This window comes from Tachyglossus aculeatus, chromosome 11 (assembly GCF_015852505.1).
Source record: "Tachyglossus aculeatus isolate mTacAcu1 chromosome 11, mTacAcu1.pri, whole genome shotgun sequence".
NCBI lineage: Eukaryota > Metazoa > Chordata > Mammalia > Monotremata > Tachyglossidae > Tachyglossus > Tachyglossus aculeatus.
Window position 1 is genome coordinate 6,271,102 of NC_052076.1, and position 20,358 is coordinate 6,291,459.

Consider the following 20,358-nt stretch of genomic DNA (forward strand, 5'->3'; position numbering starts at 1 on the left):
GATTAGAACCCACGTCCTCTGACTCCCAAACCCGGGTTCTTGCCAGTAGGCCACGGAACGGACATCCCGAGCCGGTACCCGGGAACCAGCTGGACCCCCGGAAAACGCGTGCCCCGCGCACTCCCACTCACAACGGGAGACCCAAACGGGAATTCTCAGGGTGGACACGCGCGAGAAACACACTAACGGTAGACACGGACATTCACACACTCAAGGAGTCCCACGCGGGAAATAAACACTCTCGGGAGACCCACACGTACACACTCGGGGAAGGAAAACGCTCGAGGAGATCCAAACGGGCCGGGATTCTCACATGTGAGAGAGACGGATACTCCCGGGAAGCCCCGACGAGACCTCCGGGCTCGGGAGAGACTTCACAGAAGAGACCTCTCGAGAGACACGGAAACGGAAGAGACACGCACAAGGGAGAGACGCTCATGGAAAGTCACCCAAATAGCCCTTCCGGGGAGGGGAACACAAATCCCCCCCTCCCCGTTCACACACATTCGGGAAATCTCCCAACTCCCGTTGCCTGGTAACCTCCTCGCCCCCAGACTCAAAACGACTTCGGGGGCTAGGGATCCCGCCTTTTTCCCCAAGCTCATCCCGGCTTCCCCGGGAGATGGGGCGATGCGGAGCTGCGGGCCGGATCCCGGCCGGGGGGAAACCAGCGATGCGGGGACCCACCCGGGGCAGAGGTGATGCTTGGAGGCCTACACGGGAATTTGCGAACCTTCATCCCCATCCTAATCCCGCTCCCGTCCCAGCCTCTGCTCCCTTCCATCCCCGCACCTGTCTCTGCCCCATCCAAGCCCCTGCCCTCCGCCCCTGCCCTGCCACCTCCTCCGCTTGGCACCTTTCTGCAGTCTCCTGAGCAGAATAATAATAATGATGGCATTTGTTAAGCGCTTACTACGTGCAAAGCACTGTTCTAAGCGCTGGGGAGGATACAAGGTGATCAGGTTGTCCCACTTGGGGCTCACAGTCTTCATCCCCATTTTACAGACGAAGTAACAGAGGCACAGAGAAGCTAAGTGACTTGCCCAAGGTCTCACAGCTGACAATTGGCGGAGCCGGGATTTGAACCCACGACCTCTGACTCCCAAGCCCGTGCTCTTTCCATTGAGCCACGCTGCTTCTCCTAAACCACACAGCTGAACCAGAGAGTCCGCGTCCTGTTTTTCATTCAGTCGTATTTATGAGCGCTTACTGTCTGCAGAGCACTGTACTAAGCGTTTGACGGCTGTCTTCCCGTCTCTAGACTGTAAACCCGAGTGGGCAGGGATCATCTCTATTGCTATTGTACCTTCCAAACGCTTAGTGCAGTGCTCTGCACACAGTGGGCGCCCAATAAATACGATTGAATGAATGAATCCGCGAATCCCCACGGGCCTGAAAACGGTTTGGAATCCACATTTCGTTGATTCCTAGAAGCGCCATGCCACCCGCGTTGGGAGCGCGCCTTGCCCTAACAGAGAAACACCTTTTCTCCCTCCTCTTCCTCCTCCTCCTCCTCCACTCTTCTTCCTTCATTCCCTAACCGCTCCCCCCATACCAACTCTTTTGCTTTCACTCCCTTCTCCATCGCTTCTTCCTCCTCCACTTCCTCCTCTCCCCGGCCAGGCAGGCCGGACTCGCTTCCCCCAGGGAGCTCTCTTGCGTTAAGAATCGTTTCTAACACGACCGAGTTTCTAACACGACCGACCACGAGAATGTGGGGAATATATGACCGTCTGTCCCTCCTCTTGGAACCCAGACCGGCGCCCCTATCTTGCCCGAATTCCCTACAAAAATCCCGCAGCCAAGCGAAAGAACGGTCGGACGTCCCAAATCCTAATTTTTCCCGCACTTCAGTGAGCCATCGAGTTCATACATTGGGCCGGCGCTGGACAGCGGTATCAGCCCCTCTGGGCAAATGCTGGGCAGCGGGCGAGGGCAGGACGCGCCCATCCACTCCCCCACCCACCCCCCGCTCCGAGGTGGGCACCCTCCCTCCCCCCCAAAGCCCCTCGGAGCGCAGAGCGTTTCCCAGGACGTGGAATTCCCCGAAGAAACTCCCCACGGTCTCCCGTCCTTACAATTTCCCACGGCTCCGTGGCTGCCTCCTGAACGCGTCCGACTCTCCCGGCTCGACGGATGGGTTTTCGGGGGCTAACTTGAGTTTTGGAATGAAACCGAGCCGTGTGGAGTACGGCATAGAGAGCGCACCGCGAGCAGAGCGAAGGAAACAGTGCGGCAGCGATTCCGAAGGGGCTTAACCTCATAATGGTCGTGATTATTTTTACAAAATCGTTTTCACGTGTTAAAAGTGATTTGCCTATTTAAACCCTGATATGCATATCCCCTCTCTTTCTCTCTTTCCACTGGGTCTCTCGCTCTTACTCTGTCCCCTCTCTCCCAAACCGCCCCTCCTCCTCCCTCTCCTCTTCCTCCTCCTCTTCTTCCTCCCCTCAGCCCCTTGGCGACCGCCTGGGTTCCCAAGGGCCGCGCTCCATCCCTCTCCGAGCGCGTAATCCCGAAATCTGGGGCAAGTGTGACACCTACCTGTGAGAGCGGGAAACGACCTCAGCCCGTCCCTCACCCTCCGCCCGGCGGGCAGGGGACGGACAGCTGGACCGAAATTATCCATGCCTACACGGCGCACCGGGGACGGAATACTAATTTAATCAAATTAACCAAAATAGATCAACGCAAAATGCAGGGGAGGGCGGGGGCAGCGATGGGGGAGAGACTCTTTCCCCGGTGTATCTCCTAAGGGCGCGTTCCCCTCTCCCGCCTTAATAACTCCGCAGCACCTTTGAAATAGTAATAAGGGATAAATCCGGCATAAAATCGAACTCATTAGCCCGGCTCACCGGCTGATTACTTTGCATAAAACACGACACTGATTGGAAGTAATTAGGTTAAGCGCCGGTTCTTCTGGGGGGACTTTTCGGCGTCTCCTCCCGAGCCTGCTTTTCCGGGCCCCGGCTTGGGGGTCTCCCCCGCTCCCGTCTCTGCCCCGCCGCCGAGGGACCCGGGCCTAAATCCCAGCTGCCCTTCTCCCCGCCCCGGCCCCGGGGGAGTCCGGATCAGCCTCGGTCGCGCCGGTCCGTGGGGGGCCCGGGGGCCCGTTTCGGTCGCCCCCAAACTTTCCCTGACGTCCCGGGGAAGAGGGACTCTCGAGAGAAAGTGGCAGCTCTAACCTCTCTCCGGCCTCGGCCTTGCGAGAAAAGGAACTGGGATTCTGTTAAAATCTCTTTTAATTAAATATTTTTTGCATTTTACAAAGGCGACTGCAGTTTTGTTTTTAATCTAATAAGTATAACCTGTTTCCTTTTTATAATACTTCTTTTTAGCTCATACCCAGAAAAATCAATAGGCGTAAAAAATTAAATTAAACTTGTATTTTTAAACTATGAAACGGTTCGGGAAAAACACAGAAATGTATATATTTATATTACAAAAACAACATTAATACCTGTACAGGTGTCTTGCTTTCATAATTTACTTCAAAGATACTGTATTATCAATTTAAATACAAAAATGCTACATTAAATATACAGAATAAGATTTAATACAAATTATTTTTTTCGATTTTTCCTTTCAGTGGGTTAAGACGCGGGTGGGGGCGGGGGGAGAAGGAGACGGTTTCCGTGGTTTTGGTTGCGGTTTTTGTTGTTGTTGTTGTTCTGTTTTGCTTTTAAATGTCACCCATCTCCGATAAACTCTAAACTTCTGAATAGGATGTGGGGGGTGGCGGTGGGCGGGGAGGGTGGCTTATTTATTTTACTTTTTAATCTCTCGGTGGTGGAAAAATAACTGCCAAGGCCATCTTGTTTAATAAATTAGAAAAGTCCAGGGGCCGAAGCAGCCCGGGGTTAAATGTCGGACATACCTTTCTTCAGTTCATAGGGCGAGTCTTTGCACAGCTCTAGGTGGGATGGGCTCCGGAGGATTTTCGTTTCCTTGACCAAAGCGTCCGGCCGGCTCAGCCCGGGCTGGTTTAATCCATTGAAGTGCCCACCGGGGCCGGGGCCGGGGCCGGAGCCGGGGCCGGAGCCGGGCCCGGGCCCCGGGTGGGCGTGCAGGTGGCCGAAGGAGCCGTAGTTCGTGTATCCCGGGTAGAAGGGCGCCGCGTAGTAGAGCGGGCGTGCCAGCACGGTGCCCCCGGGGAAGGGGCACTGCCCCGACGGCGAGCGCGCCGGGGAGGGCGACGAGCGGCTGGCCAGCGCGGGGCCGGCCGGGGGTCCGGCCTGGGGTCCCGGCCCCGGCCCCGGCCCCGGCCCCGGCCCGGGGGGCGCCCCCTCGGTGCCCTCTCGGCCCTTGTCCGCCGACGTGGCGATCTCCGCCAGGGACCACAGCTTGGGCTTGGACAGCGGGGCCGGCGGGGGGTGGCGAGTGGATGAGGGAGGGTCCGCTGGGGGCCGGAGGCAGCTCTCCGGCCGGGGGCGGGCCCGGGGCGTAGGGCTGGGGCGGCTCCTCGCCCAGACGGCTCTCCAGTCGCCCCTCCGGCCGCCCCTCCGACGGCTCCTGGGCGTCCGACTGGCTGAGGCCGCCTTCGGCCTCCTTGCTGGCCGGCGGGCTCGGGAGCCCCTGGAGCCGCTCGCAACCCGGAGTGGCCTCTCCGCCTCCTCCTGTCGGAGGAACCGCAGGGTCAGGGGTCCGGCGACCACCCCGGAGACCCCGTCTCCCCGAAAAAAGCCCCCCGTGCCCGCCCCTCCATCCATCCATCTTTCCCTCCCTCCCTCCATCCATTCTTCCATCTATCCATCCATCCATTCATCCATCCATCCATCCATCCATCCATCCATCCATCCATCCATCCATCCTTCTTCCCTCCAGTTCTCCCTCCCGGCCGGGTGGCCCCTAGCCGGCCCCGCTGACCTGCGTCCAGCCCCTCGGGCTCGCCCTTCTCCTCCGCCTTGGGCGTTTCGTCCTCGTCGTTCTTCTCCAGGTCGATGTTCTCTTCCTCCTCCTCGTCCTCGCTGCGGTTCCGCGGCGTCCAGGTCATCTTGTTCTCCTTCTTCAGCCGCCGCCGGGCGTTGGCGAACCAGGTGGACACCTGGGTGAGGGTCATCTTGGTGATGATGGCCAGCATGATCTTCTCGCCCTTAGTGGGGTAGGGGTTCTTACGGTGCTCCTGCAGCCAGGCCTTCAGCGTGGCAGTGGCATCCCGCGTAGCGTTTTTGCGGTAGGCCGGGTCCCCGTAGGGGTAGGAGCCCAGCGGCGCGGCGTACGGGTGGTAGCCCAGGGAGCCCGCCATGCCCGGGGTGTGGTCGTAGGGTGACCCCTGCGGGAAGGGACGGAAGAACCGGTCAGGCCCCAAGGGCTAGGCCGGACGGGACCGGACGGGAATGGACGGGACCGGACAGGGCTGGAAAGGACCGGACAGGGCCGGACAGGACTGGACAGGCCCGGACAGGACTGGACAGGACTGGACAGGACCGGACAGAACACGATAGAAAAGAATCGGACAGAACAGGACTGAATCGGACCGGACGGGACAGGATGGGACCGGACAGGACAGGATGGGACAGGACAGGGCCGGACAGGGGCGGACAGGACCGGACAGGACAGGGCAGAAAAGAACCGGATAGAACAGGACGGAACTGGACAGGACGGGACAGGATGGGACCGGACAGGACAAGACGGGACAGGACAGGGGCGGACAGGGCAAGACAGGGCAGGACAAAACCGGACAGGACAGGACAGGACGGGACAGGACAGAACCGTACAGGACCGGACAGGGCAGGATAGAACCGGATAGGACCGTACCGGGCCAGACAGAACCGGAGAGGGCCGGACAGAACCAGACAGGACAAGATAGAACCGGACACGACCGGACAGGGCAGGGCAGGACAGTACAGGACCGTACAGGGCCGGACCGGGCTGGGCCGTGGGGCTGGGACCCGGCGGGCGAAATCCGGGTTCGGGGCAGGAGCCAAGGGGTCCGACTAATCAGTTCCCCCGAGGGTTGTTGGCGCGGAGACTTGGTCCCCGACCCCCTGCGACTGGCCCCTCTGTCTGGGCCGGGGTACGGGGGCTCCAGCTCCAGCCGCCCGCGGGGCTGCGGGTCAGGCCCGAGCCCAGGCCGGAGGCAGCAAGGGGAGGAGGAGATGCCACACGCTGCGGCTCGTCTGCCGGACCCCCGGGACCCCCGGGACCCCCCGCCCCTCGTCCCGCGCGGCCTCGCCGCCCCCAGCGAGCGGGACAACTTTCCCGCTCTTTCCGCCAACCCAGGTGGCGGGGAGAGGGGCGGGCGGGACAGCAGATGGGCAGGACGGTCGGGGAAACCCCTTGGGGGGGGGACGGCAGACCCCCGAGACGCTCCCCCAAACCGGCCCCGGCTGCGGGATCGGGGCCCGGCTGCAGGGAAGGGAAATCCCGGCTGCACCGCAGAGCTCTGCGCTCCCGCAGGGCCGGGGCTGCGGGGCACCGGGTGGCACGGCAGCGTGGGATGGGGGGATTAGGTGGGGGGCGTCGTTAGAGGCCAGACCTGCTCCCCCCAACCCCACCCCAAATCTCGATTCGGGCTTATTTCTTTTTAGCCACCCGAACTGCCGGAGAAAGGGGGAAAGAAAGGCGGCGGCGGGCGTCGTCGCCCGGGTTTCAACGAAGGCGTCCCCAGTGGGCAGGGGGTGGCCCTGAAAGTGGGCACCCCGCTTTTCCGCTTCCCCGGGAAGGGACTGGGGCTTTGGGGAAAGTTGGGAAGGGGGGCGGGAGCGGGCCGTGCCCCCGCTGGGAAGGCGCGGGCCGCGGCTCCCGGGCGTCGGGCGGCAGGGTGGCAGTGCCCGGGCGGGGGTTGGCGGGACTCACCACGTAGGAGGAGAAGGCGGCGGCGGCGGCGGCGGCAGCGGCGGCGGCGGCGGCGGCGGCGGGGTCGGTGCCGTACTGGAGGTGCGAGTTGTAGCCGGGCGACGGGGCGGTGAAGGCGGTCGATCCGGCGTACGGGGAGAAGGCGGAGCCCGAAGAGGAGCGGCCCAGTTCATCCGTGCGGGGCCCCGAGATGACGCTGGTACCGTAGGCCGGGCACGAATAGAGCGCCAGGGAGGCGGAAGGCTGGTACAAATAGCCCTGCGGGTAGGACATGGCCGGGCACATGCAGACCGCGCCCCGGGCGGCCGCGGAGAGGAGCCCGCTCGGCCCCCGGGGGCACCGCGGGGGGCACCGCGGCGGGCACCGGGACGGCGAGGGCTTCGTGGGCGGCGGCGGCGGCGGCGGCGGCGGCGGCGAGCCCTCACTGCCCCCCGCGAGGCTGCCGATCCCCCGTCCTCCTCGCTCGCGGCCGTCGTCTTTCCTTCCTTCCTTCCTCCCTTTTTTTTCTCTCTCCCCCCGCCCCCCCTTTGGACTGGGGGGACTCTGCTTTTGGCTCCTCCAAGGTCCTGCCAAGATGCTAAGTTGGAAATTGAGGATTCTGACGCCTTCTGCGCGCCCCAAGCTCCTCCTTCCCGGGTGGGGTCGGGGGGCGGGATGGCAGGAGCCTGCTGGGCCGCCGCAGCCAACCCGGCCGCCAGCAGCCGCTCCTCGGCCTCTCCCCCTCCTCCTCCTCCTCCTCTTCCTCCTCTCCTCCTCCTCCTCCTCCCGTCCTCCCCCTCCTCCTCACCTCCTCCTCCTCTCCCCCTCTCTCCCTCCTGCCCTCCTCCTCCTCCTCTCCCCCTCCTCCCCTCCTCCCTCCTTCCCCTCTCCCCCTCCTTTTCCCTTTCTCCTCCTCCTCCCCTTCTCCTCTTGCTCCCCTCCTCCTCCTCCTCTCCCCCTTCTCCTCCTCTCCTCTCCTCCTCCTCCTCCACCCCCTCCCCTCCTCCTTCTCTGCCTTAGCCTCTCTCCCCTCCCGCCGCCCCCTCCTTCCTCATTCCCTGGTCTCCCCTCCCCAGCCGGTGCCCCCCGGCCCCTCCCCAGCCGGTACCCCCCGGCCCCTCCTTCCGCAGCCCCCATGCCCTCCCCCTGCCTCGGGGTTGGTCAGGATGGCGATCGCATCCCAACCAGTCCGGCCTCCGGCTCCAACTTTCCTCCCGGGCTGAGCCGGGGCGGGAGGAGAGTTCGGGGAGGGCCCCGGGCAGGACTCGGGGGGTCTCTCGCCCCCTCCCGCGCGCTCTTCGCTGGGCACCCCTCCCTCCCTTACCCTCTTCCCGCTTTTCAGGGTGCTTCCTGCCGAGGGCGAGGGCCAGGGGACACCACCGGGACTGGGCCCCATCCCGCTCTCCGGACATTTGGGCGGAGGAGTGAGGGGACACACACACACACACGCACACAGACACACACGGACACACAGACACACACAGACACTCACACATACACACACACACCCCGAGCTCCCTGCGGTCACACTGGTTGTTGGCTCGCGGGGCCGGAGGGGAGGGATGCCCGGGTCTGGGAGGGTTGCCCGGAAAGGCCTCTCGGGCTTCCCGGGCCGGCAGTCCTTCCTCCCGGGCAGCTGCCCCTTAGGGCTACACAGCGGCCGGGACGGGAGGCCCAGCTTCGGGCTGCCTTCGTGGGAAGCAGCCTGCGGAAAGAGCCCGGGCTTGGGAGTCAGGGGACGTGGGTTCTAATCCCGGCTCTGCCACTTGCCTGCCTTGGGACCTTGGGGAAGCCACTTCACTTCTCTGGGCCTCAGTGACCTCATCTGGAAAATGGGGATGAAGACTGTGAGCCCAACCTGATTACCTTGTATCTTCCCCAGCGCTTAGAACAGTAAGTGGTATATTCATTCATTCAATCGTATTTATTGAGTGCTTACTGTGTGCAGAGCACTGAACTAAGGCATATAGTAAGCGCTTAACAAATACCATTATTATTATTATTATTATTATTATTACCGGGCCAGCGACTCTGCACCCTAGCGCTTCTCCCCTCCCTTTTCATTCTCAGTGAGATGCGCGGGTTTTGGAGTCAGAGGTCATGGGTTCAAATCCCGGCTCTACCACTTGTCAGCTGTGTGACTTTTTGGGCAAGTCACTTAACTTCTCTGGGCCTCAGTTACCTCATCTGTAAACTGGGGATTAAGACTGTGAGCCCCCCGTGGGACAACGTGACAACCTTGTAACCTCCCCAGTGCTTAGAACAGTGCTTTGCACATAGTAAGCACTTTATAAATGTCATCATTATTATTGTCCTCTCATCTCTCTGTGTGTCTCTTTCTCTGTGTCTCTGTCTCTGTCTCTCTCTCTCTCTCTCACACACACACACACACACACATACACTGGCAGTGCCCTGGTACACCCTCCCACGCAGTCACCCACACGCTACACACAGACCATCACACACAACCTGACAGACTGTCCTAGCCCAAACCAATACATATGGTTCGGATGTTAACACGCCACTGACAACCACACTCTCACACATAGGAAGCGCTTAACAAATACCATTATTAGTATATTGACCCGCTGGACCTACGGATCCGAACATCCTTGTCGAAGAGGGAAGCCACAGAGACACACACGCTAGCTGGGGGCCGGTTGCGCTCGCAGAGATCCGCCCAAACACACTTTCCACGAGACCCAACACCTCAGACGAACACACGCATTCTTAGTCCAACACGGAGACGAGTCCCGACAGAGGGGACACGCAAAGACAAGGGTGTGGACACGCTCACTTAGACTCACACAAAAAAGTCCAATGCATCCCTTCTTGTCGATTGCATCTTACAACCCCATTTCATTCATTCAATCAATCGTATTTACTGAGCGCTTACTGTGTGCAGAGCACTGTACTAAGCGCTTGGAAAGTACAATTCGGCAACAGATAGAGACGATCCCTTCCCAACAACGGGCTTACAGTCTAGAAACCCCATTTATCGGCATACACACACACAGACACACACACAGACACACACACACACGTATGCAGTTTTGTTGTCTGTCTCCCCCTTCTAGTCTGTGAGCCCGTTGTTGGGTAGGAACTGTTTTTATTGTCGCCTTGTACTTCCCAAGCGTTTAGTACAGTGCTCTGCACACAGTAAGCACTCAATAAATACGATTGAATGAATGAATGAATGAATAAATAAAATGGGGATGAAGACTGTGAGCCCCACGTGGGACAACCCGATCACCTTTTATCGTCCCCAGCGCTTAGAACAGTGCTTGGCACTTAGTAAGCGCTTAACAAATAATAATGATGATGGTATTTGTTAAGCACTTGCTATGTGCAAAGCACTGTTCTAAGCGCTGGGGTAGATGATAATGGTGATGATGGCATTTGTTAAGCGCTTACTATGAGCAAAGCACTGTTCTAAGCTCTGATGATGATGATGATGATGATGGCATTTGTTAAGCGCTTACTATGTGCCAAGCACTGTTCTAAGCGCTGGGGAGGATACAAAGTGATCAGGTTGTCCCACGTGGGGCTCACAGTCTTAATCCCCGTTTTCCAGATGAGGTAACGGAGGCACAGAGAAATGAAGTGACTTTCCCAAAGTCACATAGCTGACAATTGGCGGAGCCGGGATTAGAACTCACGACCTCTGACTCCCAAGCCCGGGCTCTTTCCACTAAGCCACGCTGGTTCTCCATTTTACCGATGAGGTAACTGGGGGTAGATACAAGGCAACAAATGCCATTATTATCATTATTAATAATAATACTAATGAATGAACACACTGGGTTCAAATCCCGACTCCGCCAATTATCAGCTGTGTGATTCTGGGCAAGTCACTTAACTTCTCTGTGCCTCAGTTAACTCATCAGTAAAATGGGGATGAAGACTGTGAGCCCCCGTGGGACAACCTGATGCCCTTGTAACCTCCCCAGCGCTTAGAACAGTGCTTTGCACATAGTAAGCGCTTAATAAATGCCATTATTATTATCATTATTATTATTCTACACATTTCCTGCCGGGGTCTCAGAGATGCCCCCCCCCCCCCCCCACGAAGCCCAAGGGACCGGGGCGGGATTGGGGGGGGTGACCCCAGACTACATTCCCCATGATCCTTTTCGGATGTCCCCGCCCCTAGGCCGCGTCCGCCCCTCCGATTGGTCAAGGAGCCAGCGCGGCCCCGCCCCCTCGGCCTCCGGGTGGCGCTGTCACTCCGCGGGCGGGGCGTCGAGCGCGCTATTGTCATGGCGACGGGATGCGGGCGACGGCGGCGCGAGGCGCGGAGCCCGGCGAGCATCCTCCGCGGGCCAGCGCCCCCGCCCTCCTTTCCTCCGACCGGCCGGCGGGATGGAAGCCCCCCGCGACGGCCCGCCAGGGCGAGGTGAGTCGGGGCCGAGCCCGGACCATGCCACCCCCGGTGCGTGCCACTTTCCCCCTGCTCGGATGACGGAGCGCCCCTTCCCCTCCTCTACAATGCTAACCTCAGTGCAGCGCTCCGCACCTTGTAGGCGCTCAGTAAATCCGATTGGCTGAAAGAATAGGCCCGAGAGGGTCGTGCCAAGGTGAATGCCGCCCTGCCAGCCAGGCATCCTCATTAGACCCCCACTCCGCCTCCATCCCCTCTAGTCTGTGAGCCCGTTGTTGTGTCGGGACCGTCCATACGTTGCCTATTTGTCCTCTCCCAAGCGCTTAGTCCAGTGCTCCGCACCCAATCAGCGCTCCATAAATTCGACTGAATGAATCCCCTCGCCCGGTTTTCACCGGGGGCGGCCGCGAGTCCTGCAGGAGAGCGAACCATTTAGCATTTAGGGTTCTCCCTCCGTGGTTGTCACCTTCGCTTTGTGTCAAATGGGAGACTCATTTCTTAAGGATGTCTCTATTTTCTGCTTTATTTGCACACTAATAGCTCCGCTGCATGACTAGCCACGGCTGCGCTCCCCTCCGAGAGCCCGGCATTAAAAAGGGAAAGTGAAAGACTAATCTTCTGGAGTAGTTTGGCTGGATCCCACGTCTGATGTTCGTCCCCGGAGGATTTTTTTTCTTTTTCTTTTTCCCTACCCCATGAACCATTTAAAATATTTCAGGGGACAAGCGTAGGGTTAACTTTTTCCCCTGGATAATGTTGATGAGGCATTTCGTTTCGTGTAGTCAGCCAAAGCACCAAGACTTGCGATTTGTGACACTGCATACTTGTCAGAAAAGTCTTTTTTCTTTAGTTTCGTTATGTGAAGGGAACTCTTTTTTTTTTTCCTGAACCCTACACTCTTTCCCCTCCATCCCTGTCCCCACTAAAGTACCTGGATCATTTTACCTACCCCTTGTGCCTTTGGTATCTTTTTGAACATCCTAACGAATTCTGGAGATAGGTCTGCTCGAAGATTTCTTTTTGAATTGAGACGTATGGTTTTAGTTTTTTTTAAAAAAAAACAACCTATTTGTATTGCCAGTTAGACCCTTGCTTAGTCTGAATTCTACATAGTGACCTCGTGATTGTAAATATGCTATACAGGATGCTGTTACCCACAAAGTTGCCGTTCTATAGACGACATAGTTGCCAAAGAGCTGATTAAACTCGTTTTTAATGGGCGAAAAAATGAGTTGACCTTTTCCTTCATCAAGACGTAAACTGAGCAATAGATGAAATGTTCTCCGGGCTTTGGGTAGGACTCAGGTTTTTAAATTGCCACTGTAAAATTTCAAGGCGACAGAGGCTTTTCTTTTTATTAGATCAGCGTAATAGCTATTTACAGTCCAACTTTCAAATTCAGCAGTCCTGCTTTTATTACAGTCTTTAAAGATCTAATCATTCGTGTGTGTGTGAGAGACGTAAACCTCGCACGAGGAAAGGTAACAGATTGGTTCTGTCATATCACTTTGCTGGTTTTGAGTGTACTTAAAGGATTATGATTGATAATGCTTCTTGGCGAAAGAATGTCGACACAGGTGTTCATCGTTATCTTAATTACGATCTTGAGAAAATGTTGTTTTTAGAGTTGCGTGTAAGGAACAGTATGCTTTAGGACAATTTTTGCTTTTTGGTGATTTCTTTGTACAGAAAGCCCTCTTTAATACTGGTAAAATTATGAAGTCCTTTTGAACTCCTTGGAGACAGGCGCTAAAATGGTAAGTTTGATTGCGGCACATCAGAGCACTTGACGTTAGGTTGCCGCACGTTGGCAGTGTCTTAATGTATTAATACATTCCTTCATACAGTACGTGTAGGTTGGATCACGGCGAATGCTATTTCCTGGCTTGTTAATGTGAATTTGAAATATTCTAATCGTGTATTCGGATTACATTTTCAGTGGAAGGCTCGAAGTCCACAAGCAGAGGAATATTATCATTTTATGAAGCTAATGGATGAGAAATTCTAGTAAACTTAATATTTTTTTAAAGCCTGAATCCTTACATGTTTTTTTTAGATCGCAAACCAGTCTCCTTTTAAACCACTAAGTATTTTAGCTCACCGAGATTGTGGAATGTCGCCTTAACAAAAAAAAAAAAAAGGAATGGAAAAGAATAGAGAATGAAAATGAGATGCTGTAATTAGAACCAAAACCTTTCATTACAGTACTTTTGGAAGGGAATGAAAATTATCGGAAGAAAATAGTCTTTTTTAAAAATTCTCAATCTCCGGATTATCAACTGGAGGACTAATTCGAATAATACAGTAGAAAGGTTTTCAGGGGATCTCGGGAAAAAGATAAAAACAGCAAGAGTAATAAGTGATTATATTATCTAATGACAGGTATGGATTCATTGACATAAACATTCTGTACGTCATATTTATTAACTCTTTGCATCCTATTACTATCAGGAAACTTAATGTCCATATTTTTTAAAACCTAAGTCTCTGTGATGGGAAAGAAGAGGAGGCAGCAGTCAGTTGGTAGGCGAGCCTGCTGTAAATTCATGAAGAGACCACATGCTTAACCTTTTCCTCCCAACAGTGTTGTATAATTACTGATGGAGAATTATGTGGTAAACTCAATATTTTGAAAGACTTCTTATATTTTAATACTTATTAGTCACAATTAAATAACGACATTTAAATCAATTGGTGACAATTTTATGGGTTTTCCAACTTCCCTTTTTATGAGGCAACATCTTCAGGCTGTTTTCCAAGGAATCTAATTTCACACATTTGAAATGCTCAATGTTAAAGGGAAAACATAATGAAATTTTAGAGTACCTTTTATGGGAGCACACCACCTATTTAACTGTCTTCGGTTTTAATGAATAGTGCTGTGCAATCGTTATCCTGACATAGGAGCTATTGGGAAATCTGAAATTGGGCTGAAGTGGGCCAACATGCATAGGTAAATGGAATCTTTCTTAATCACCCAATGAATCGCCAAACAGTCATTGATTTCTTGTTTCTTTCTCCTTTTTTTAATATAATGTTCTCAGCACTAGGAAATAATGTTTTGACTCAGGGACCTCTCTTCCTTGAATATGTGAGTGAGCGATGCCGATTGAGGGGGTTAGGAGCAGCTGTGAATAATATACAGTTCCTGCAACTGGATCAAAGGCATTTTTAAATGTAATGTATTTCAACTTCTGCTTATGTTGCCCATGGACCTTAATTTGGTTTCTGTATGCCTTGAAACATAGTACCTGGTGGTGTGGCTTAATTCTTGCATTCGCCAGAGGTAACTTTTCTTAACAGAATAACACTAAACCCACACAGAAAATGTGGGCCAAGGAATTACATTTTCCTTGCTTTGTCAAGGGCTGTGTACCTTTCACCAATCCAGGTATTCCCACATGAGCCCGTACAGTCCTGGATCTTTAGAGATAGTAACTTAGAGCCCAGTTTTGTTTAGCAAATTGACTAGTTTTCCTCTCAGTCATATTTGAGAGGAAAATGAGTGTATTTGAATGCAAACTAATCCAAAGTCTGGAGTCGGAAAGCTCCACTTTACATTTCTACAGAAGTAAGGGGAATTATTTTATTTTGTGGCTGTTGATTAGTGAAATCACTTCTTTTAGCAGCCCTTTCTGCAGCTAAGGCAATTACAAATCAGGATGCAGATTTATTTATTTAATATTATCTGAAGTGATACCAAAGAGGAAATAAGACTCGAAGTTCATATTGGATGTCCACAAAATACTTAGGAGTCTTCTGTGATTCCTTAAAGCAGCAGAACTTTTTTTTTCTTCATAAGCAGGATAGTTCCACAACACATCTGACCATTCTTTGCTCACTTCTGAGCTATGGGATCTAGCATATTTAGAGTTTTTTTCTTGTACATCTTTAGATATTTTTAAGTAAGATAAGCAAAAGCAAGGACATTTTCCCCTGAACCATTGGCACATGCAACCAGAAGTTAGCAGAATTCTGCAGTTAGTTCCAATCTGTTATAAAGGATTCTGACTTTATCTATGAAAGTAAGTGGAAAGAACAAATATAAAATAATAGAAGTAAGTAAATAGAATCAAGATTGCAGAGTCTTGCAGTTGTACTACTTAGTAATATTATTTTTCTCTTTTCCTAATTTATTGGATAATGCCCAGCAACAATCTCAGTTTATTAAGGATATGGTCATCCCCCCAAAAAAGTAATAATGCTTTCCAAATAAAAGGTTTTTAGGTGTGCTTTTTCCATTCCTTATGTATGAAGACCTTTTAATTTTTAGGCTTCTTGTCCATTAACTTCAGATGATCATTTTGAAACCTTAAAAATCAAGTTTTGCAAGTTAACTGAATGTGCAATGCATGTTGGGACTGTAATTTGTCAATTTTGTTTAAACTTGAAGCAAGGAGAGAGAGCTTTGTCTGTATTTAAGGATGGGAGTACAGAGCAACATTGGAATTGATTCTTACTTACTATGATCTAGAGCCAGAGGCCTGGAATATGAGGCATAGTCCAATTCTTTATGCTCCTGATTAATTCTTCATAAACTGGGGCTTTTGAGGACTTGATTTTTTTTTTTTTCAACCCAAAACCCAGGACCTTAATTGTTTGCAAATTCTTTCGGTTTCTCAGATACAAGATGACCCAAAAGAATACATTAGTAATTACTGTTAAGTTCAATAACTTTGTAAAATGCTACACTTTACCCAACTGCTGATATAAATTGCATCTAAATATATTTTTATAGATTTAGAATGTTTTTCAGTCATTAAAATCAATGTCATTTGAAGTTTGATGTCTCACATAAATTCATCTTCAATTCAAATTCAATTGTTTCTATGTAAAGCACCGCTGTGTTTTCTTCCGTTAATGAACTCCCATGTTCTGCTAAATAATTTGCATTTTCATATTTAACATATCACAGAAGCATCAAGCAAGTAAATACAGTAGATTTTGTCATACACCCCCCCCCCCGCCCCCGAAGGTACGATAAATGTCTCAGTAAATAGTAGCCTATTGCTTATTTCTTTCATTGCTGACATATTTAAAACCAAATCACAGCTGGTTATAGAGCAAAGAGTCAAAGCAACAAGATCTCATGCAGGGAAAGACAACCTGAGATTTCATCCTGTCAAGACCTGGGAAGAGTTCCACCATGCTAAACCAGAGTTGGTGTGGTTGGCCTTTATAGTGATCAGTTATTGTTTAAAATGTGTGGGAAGGGGGAGGGTTGTGTTTAGGGATAACCTTGAGTTTTTCATAAACTAAAAAAAAAATTAGATGGCCACGTTTTTCAGACATTGTCAGGAATAAGTAATGTCTTTGCCAAGAATTACCAAATAAACACACCTCTTTATTCAGGCTGCATTAAAGAGCATTGACTAGTCATATGGTCTGGTTAAATGATGTTGGTACGTGGGGAAGAGGAGGATGGCAGAGGCAGTGGGGGAGGAAGATAATCTGGAGGGTTTAGGGGAAGAGAGGTTAGATGGGTTGAGGGAGAGCCCAGCTCTGCGGGTTTCTTCACCGGCTGGATGAATCTCCCCAAGGCTGTGTTTCTCCCTAGCCCACTAACACTCTTCTTCCAAATGTCACTGGAATAGCTCTGTCCCAGATCCTTACACAGAATGCACGCTAGCTGAGATTATAATGTACATGCACAAGAGTTTCTGATAACCAGCCCACATCCATGCTGTGTTAATATAGACAAAGATTAATGGGCAAGTTTATATGAAATAGACTTTAGGGGAGGCAGCAAACTTATTCTAAGCTCACGAGATAATTGCATTTCAAAAAATGTTTCCAATCTGAGATGTGGAGCCAATGGATGAAATACTGATAAAGGAAGAGAGGGAACTAAATACCTTACCTTGGATATACTTCCCCTCAGAACCTAAGATAACTCTCAGGCCAGGATTAGTGGGTGTACCTTATAGTCTGTATTTTCTGCACTTGTAAGGTATTACTCTTACCGTGTATTGTCTGGAATAAAATTATAGCAAGTACCCATTCTGTTTAAAACTATGAGAGTTGGACACAAGTGGTGATTAAATAGGGCTAAGTGAAATAGTGGGTTGTGTAGCCTGGGAGCTGAGAGCTGGGAGGCTTGGGGCGTAATTATATATAAAACCGGTGTTACTTCTTCTTTTTAAGATTCTGCAATCCATGATGGCTCTTCTCGGCCAGTTACCGGAGGGGATCGAGGATAAAATGATTCCAAAGATGGAGGTAACTTTTGTCTCTTTCCAAGACCAGTTTTCTTTAGTAATCCCAAACTCTTGTAGTGCTAACTCTGCCTGGGAGATAACAATTCTGGGATGTGTGGCCATGGAAACTCTGGTGTGTTTCTTTTTTTCTGCTTTTGAGGAGGCTACCGCTCCTTGAGTTATTAGCCTTTTCAGGAGCAGCTGAGAAGTATCACTTAGCACCCTACAATAACATCCTTCAAGAGATGAGATTTGTGATTATACCCTACTCAGTATGGTAATCTAGTTCAGGGTTAAGGTATCAGGGATGTATTAAGCCTCCTTATTTCACTCCTCCTTATCAAGGAGGGGGCCAAGTTCTCTGCTGAACTGAATTTTGGAGGTGCTGTGCCACCCAGTACTCTCCTAAGCACGTAATACAGTGCTTTGCAAACAGTAAGCATTCAATAAACACGACTGAATGAACACCTGAAGACTTGTGGCTGGCAGATACATTGCCCAAGTTCACTGGGGAAATAGATGGGCCCAGGAAAGGGTGTTGCAATACGAGGAAGACCCAGAATACGTTTACAGGAGCTCTTTCCTCTGGGTCATGGCAGAAGCTTTCTTCTTCCTTGTCAACCTGGGCCTTATAATACTTTCCTTTTCCCTCCGATAGGTTGGACAGCTGCTTAGTGGGCAGCTTTCTCTCTCTGGACTACTGCGGTGTGGAAGGCCAGAGCTGTTTCCTAATATCTAAGGATATCTGTGTTCATGGATTGTTTTCTTTTCAAGAACCTGATTTGGGAGAAAAGAACCACTGAAATTTTTTGGTATTGTCATAAGAATCGGTTCAGTTTGTGTCAGTACGGAAAACCTCTGTCTCATTATGCTGTGTTGCCATGGTGAATATGCATGTTAAATTAAAAACAGAATAAAACTCTTTCATAAAAGAACAATTACCATGCCTTAGGTTGTGTATTCTGGCTTAAATTGTGCGCTAATGATTTTTTGTTGTTGTTGTTTGAGAAAAGCTATGCTTCTGTCTGGTCAGAAAAAAAAAAAACCTGCCCACTGAATTTTCCTATCTAGTGAGGTATTCAGGTATCTTCTAAAATAAAATATACAAGCCCTATTCTGTTCACTGATTGCATCACTGAGAGACTGGTAGGCACTTAATGGCTAAAATAAATTATCCCTTAAATGGCCCATTCCCTTGCAACCTAACTCAAAAGGAATCAGAGCCTTAATTTTCAAATTGTGTAATAATGCATTTTGGTGTTTTTCCTCTTTCTGTCATGCTACCCAATCCTAGCTTCATTCATCAGCATGAACCTAAACACAGTCAAACCATCCAGAAAATCATAGTAGAAATACAGTTCTGGGGGAGAAGTGGTTTAGCAGAGATGATTTCTCTGAAAGGGGTTCAACTTGCAGAAGCAAATAAACCTCCTTGTTGTCATCAGCAAGTCGTTGGTCATTTTCCCTCTCTTTAGCCTTTAATAAGAGACCGGAATCTGGAGTTAGGCAATTTGTGTTTAAAATAAAAATATACTCTGAATTGTATGTGGCCTTTATTTGTCCTCTTAAAATAAGCTGCTTCGCAAAGGTGGGAAGCTGTCTTTATAAATGGAGGTCATATCCACTGAACCAAACAGCCCGACCCAAGTGTTGTTCTTAAAGGATACCACGGGTGTCTGCAATTCCTTTTTTTGTTCCCTAATTGGCAAAATTAAAACATTTCTGAATGTTAACCCTAACCTTTCAGAGTCAGCCCATAACTGCATACAAAAAGAATATAGGACGGCTCATTTTTGAATGTACCGCATTATAGAATTGTCACCTCATTTATTTAGTCTTCTAGACAAGCGGCATTGATCGATAGAGAACTGCTGAATGAGGGCAGGCAAAGCTGTTTTCATTTGAAATTTACTAATGCAGCAAACATTTACATTAAATGTTTGCTAACATAATAGTGATGGCATTTCCTCCTCCTCCTCCTCGTGATTTTGTCGGACTTGATGTTAGAGAAGGAGTTGCGTGGAGTGTGAAGTGTTTAAATGATGACACCATTATGTGAAGTGATTTAGAAATGAGAGATTCCAGCCAAGAATTACATCTGCTCCCATCTCTTTCAAATCATACTCTCTGGCTGGGCAGATTATGATTGATTTGTTTGTGACAGATTGCAGGAAACAGTCATTGATTTTTCAATATTTTATCTTAAAATTATTTACAGTTGTAACCATGGGGAGGTATTTCCATGGGCTGTCAGCCCCTGAAAGACTGGGATAATATCCCTTGCTCTCTGACAAGACAAATTACCTGTAATGAGTGCAGTAGCTGAAGGGTATACTTTTATTTTAAAATATGTCAATAACCCCAGTGACTAAACGAATATTGATTTAGCATAATGAAGCCTGAGTAATGTGAAAATGAGCTCTTCAAGGAGCTCAGTAAAGACTTTCTTTTTAGCTGGTAGCAAGAAGCTTTTCATTCTTTACTGTTAGCTGGTGAAAATATGTCGGCTTATAAACAACTCAACCAACAGCAGTGGAGGTCTGGGTATAATAACAATTTGGTTTTTGATTTTAGAGACAGGTTTACCCAACCTACTTCTCTGTCTTATTGAAGGAGAAGGACTGGCTCTTGCAGGGGTTTCCAAAATGATTTTGAGCCATTTTATTAGCTTTTACATGTTGTTCAGGCTTATTGTCTAATGAATATTTAAAGAAGACCGAGTGAATATTGGTAAATTAAAAATAATCGTCTCAAGCATTTCAATGGGGTTTTGTAGAGGGGGTATAAATTTACTACATTTTAACTTTTTCGTTGCTGATTCTCAATTTTTTTGGCAGCCTATAAAATCATATTTTTTATATCAAAGCCTTTTTAAAGATTTGTTCATTTAAGTCACAATACTGGAAGTCAATATTTAGACATGAGTAGATTTGGATGGGGAAGAGATCAGGTGTTTAAATGGCACGGAACCATTTGGGGAACAAATGACACCCCACTATTCAG

The 20,358-nt window shown here is 50.6% G+C and overlaps 2 protein-coding genes across 2 annotated transcripts; one reads left to right on the top strand and one right to left on the bottom strand.

Annotated features, from left to right (window-relative positions):
• Nucleotides 1-3,276: 3,276 nt before the first annotated feature.
• IRX5 (iroquois homeobox 5) lies at nt 3,277-7,162 on the bottom strand. Its single transcript, XM_038754836.1, is given in 4 exon segments — nt 3,277-4,374; nt 4,376-4,616; nt 4,867-5,272; nt 6,799-7,162. Coding segments are annotated over 4 exon segments (1,446 nt in total). The 5' UTR covers nt 7,084-7,162; the 3' UTR covers nt 3,277-3,860.
• LOC119934661 (formin-like protein 18) lies at nt 7,082-18,285 on the top strand. The gene is made up of 5 exons (XM_038754223.1): nt 7,082-7,269; nt 8,120-8,201; nt 10,931-11,173; nt 17,303-17,377; nt 18,014-18,285. The coding sequence occupies exons 1-5, from the start codon at nt 7,082-7,084 to the stop codon at nt 18,092-18,094; spliced, it is 669 nt and encodes a 222-aa protein (XP_038610151.1). The 3' UTR covers nt 18,095-18,285.
• The last annotated feature ends 2,073 nt before the right edge of the window (nt 18,286-20,358 follow it).

Bases quoted from the DNA above. Each gene is read 5' to 3' on its own strand.
- LOC119934661 (XM_038754223.1), top strand. From the start codon at position 7,082: ATGCAGACCGCGCCCCGGGCGGCCGCGGAGAGGAGCCCGCTCGGCCCC. The intron at 8,202-10,930 runs GTGAGGGGACAC...CCCCGCCCCTAG, and splicing joins CCGGACATTTGGGCGGAGGA to GCCGCGTCCGCCCCTCCGAT. The intron at 17,378-18,013 runs GTAACTTTTGTC...TCCCTCCGATAG, and splicing joins AAATGATTCCAAAGATGGAG to GTTGGACAGCTGCTTAGTGG.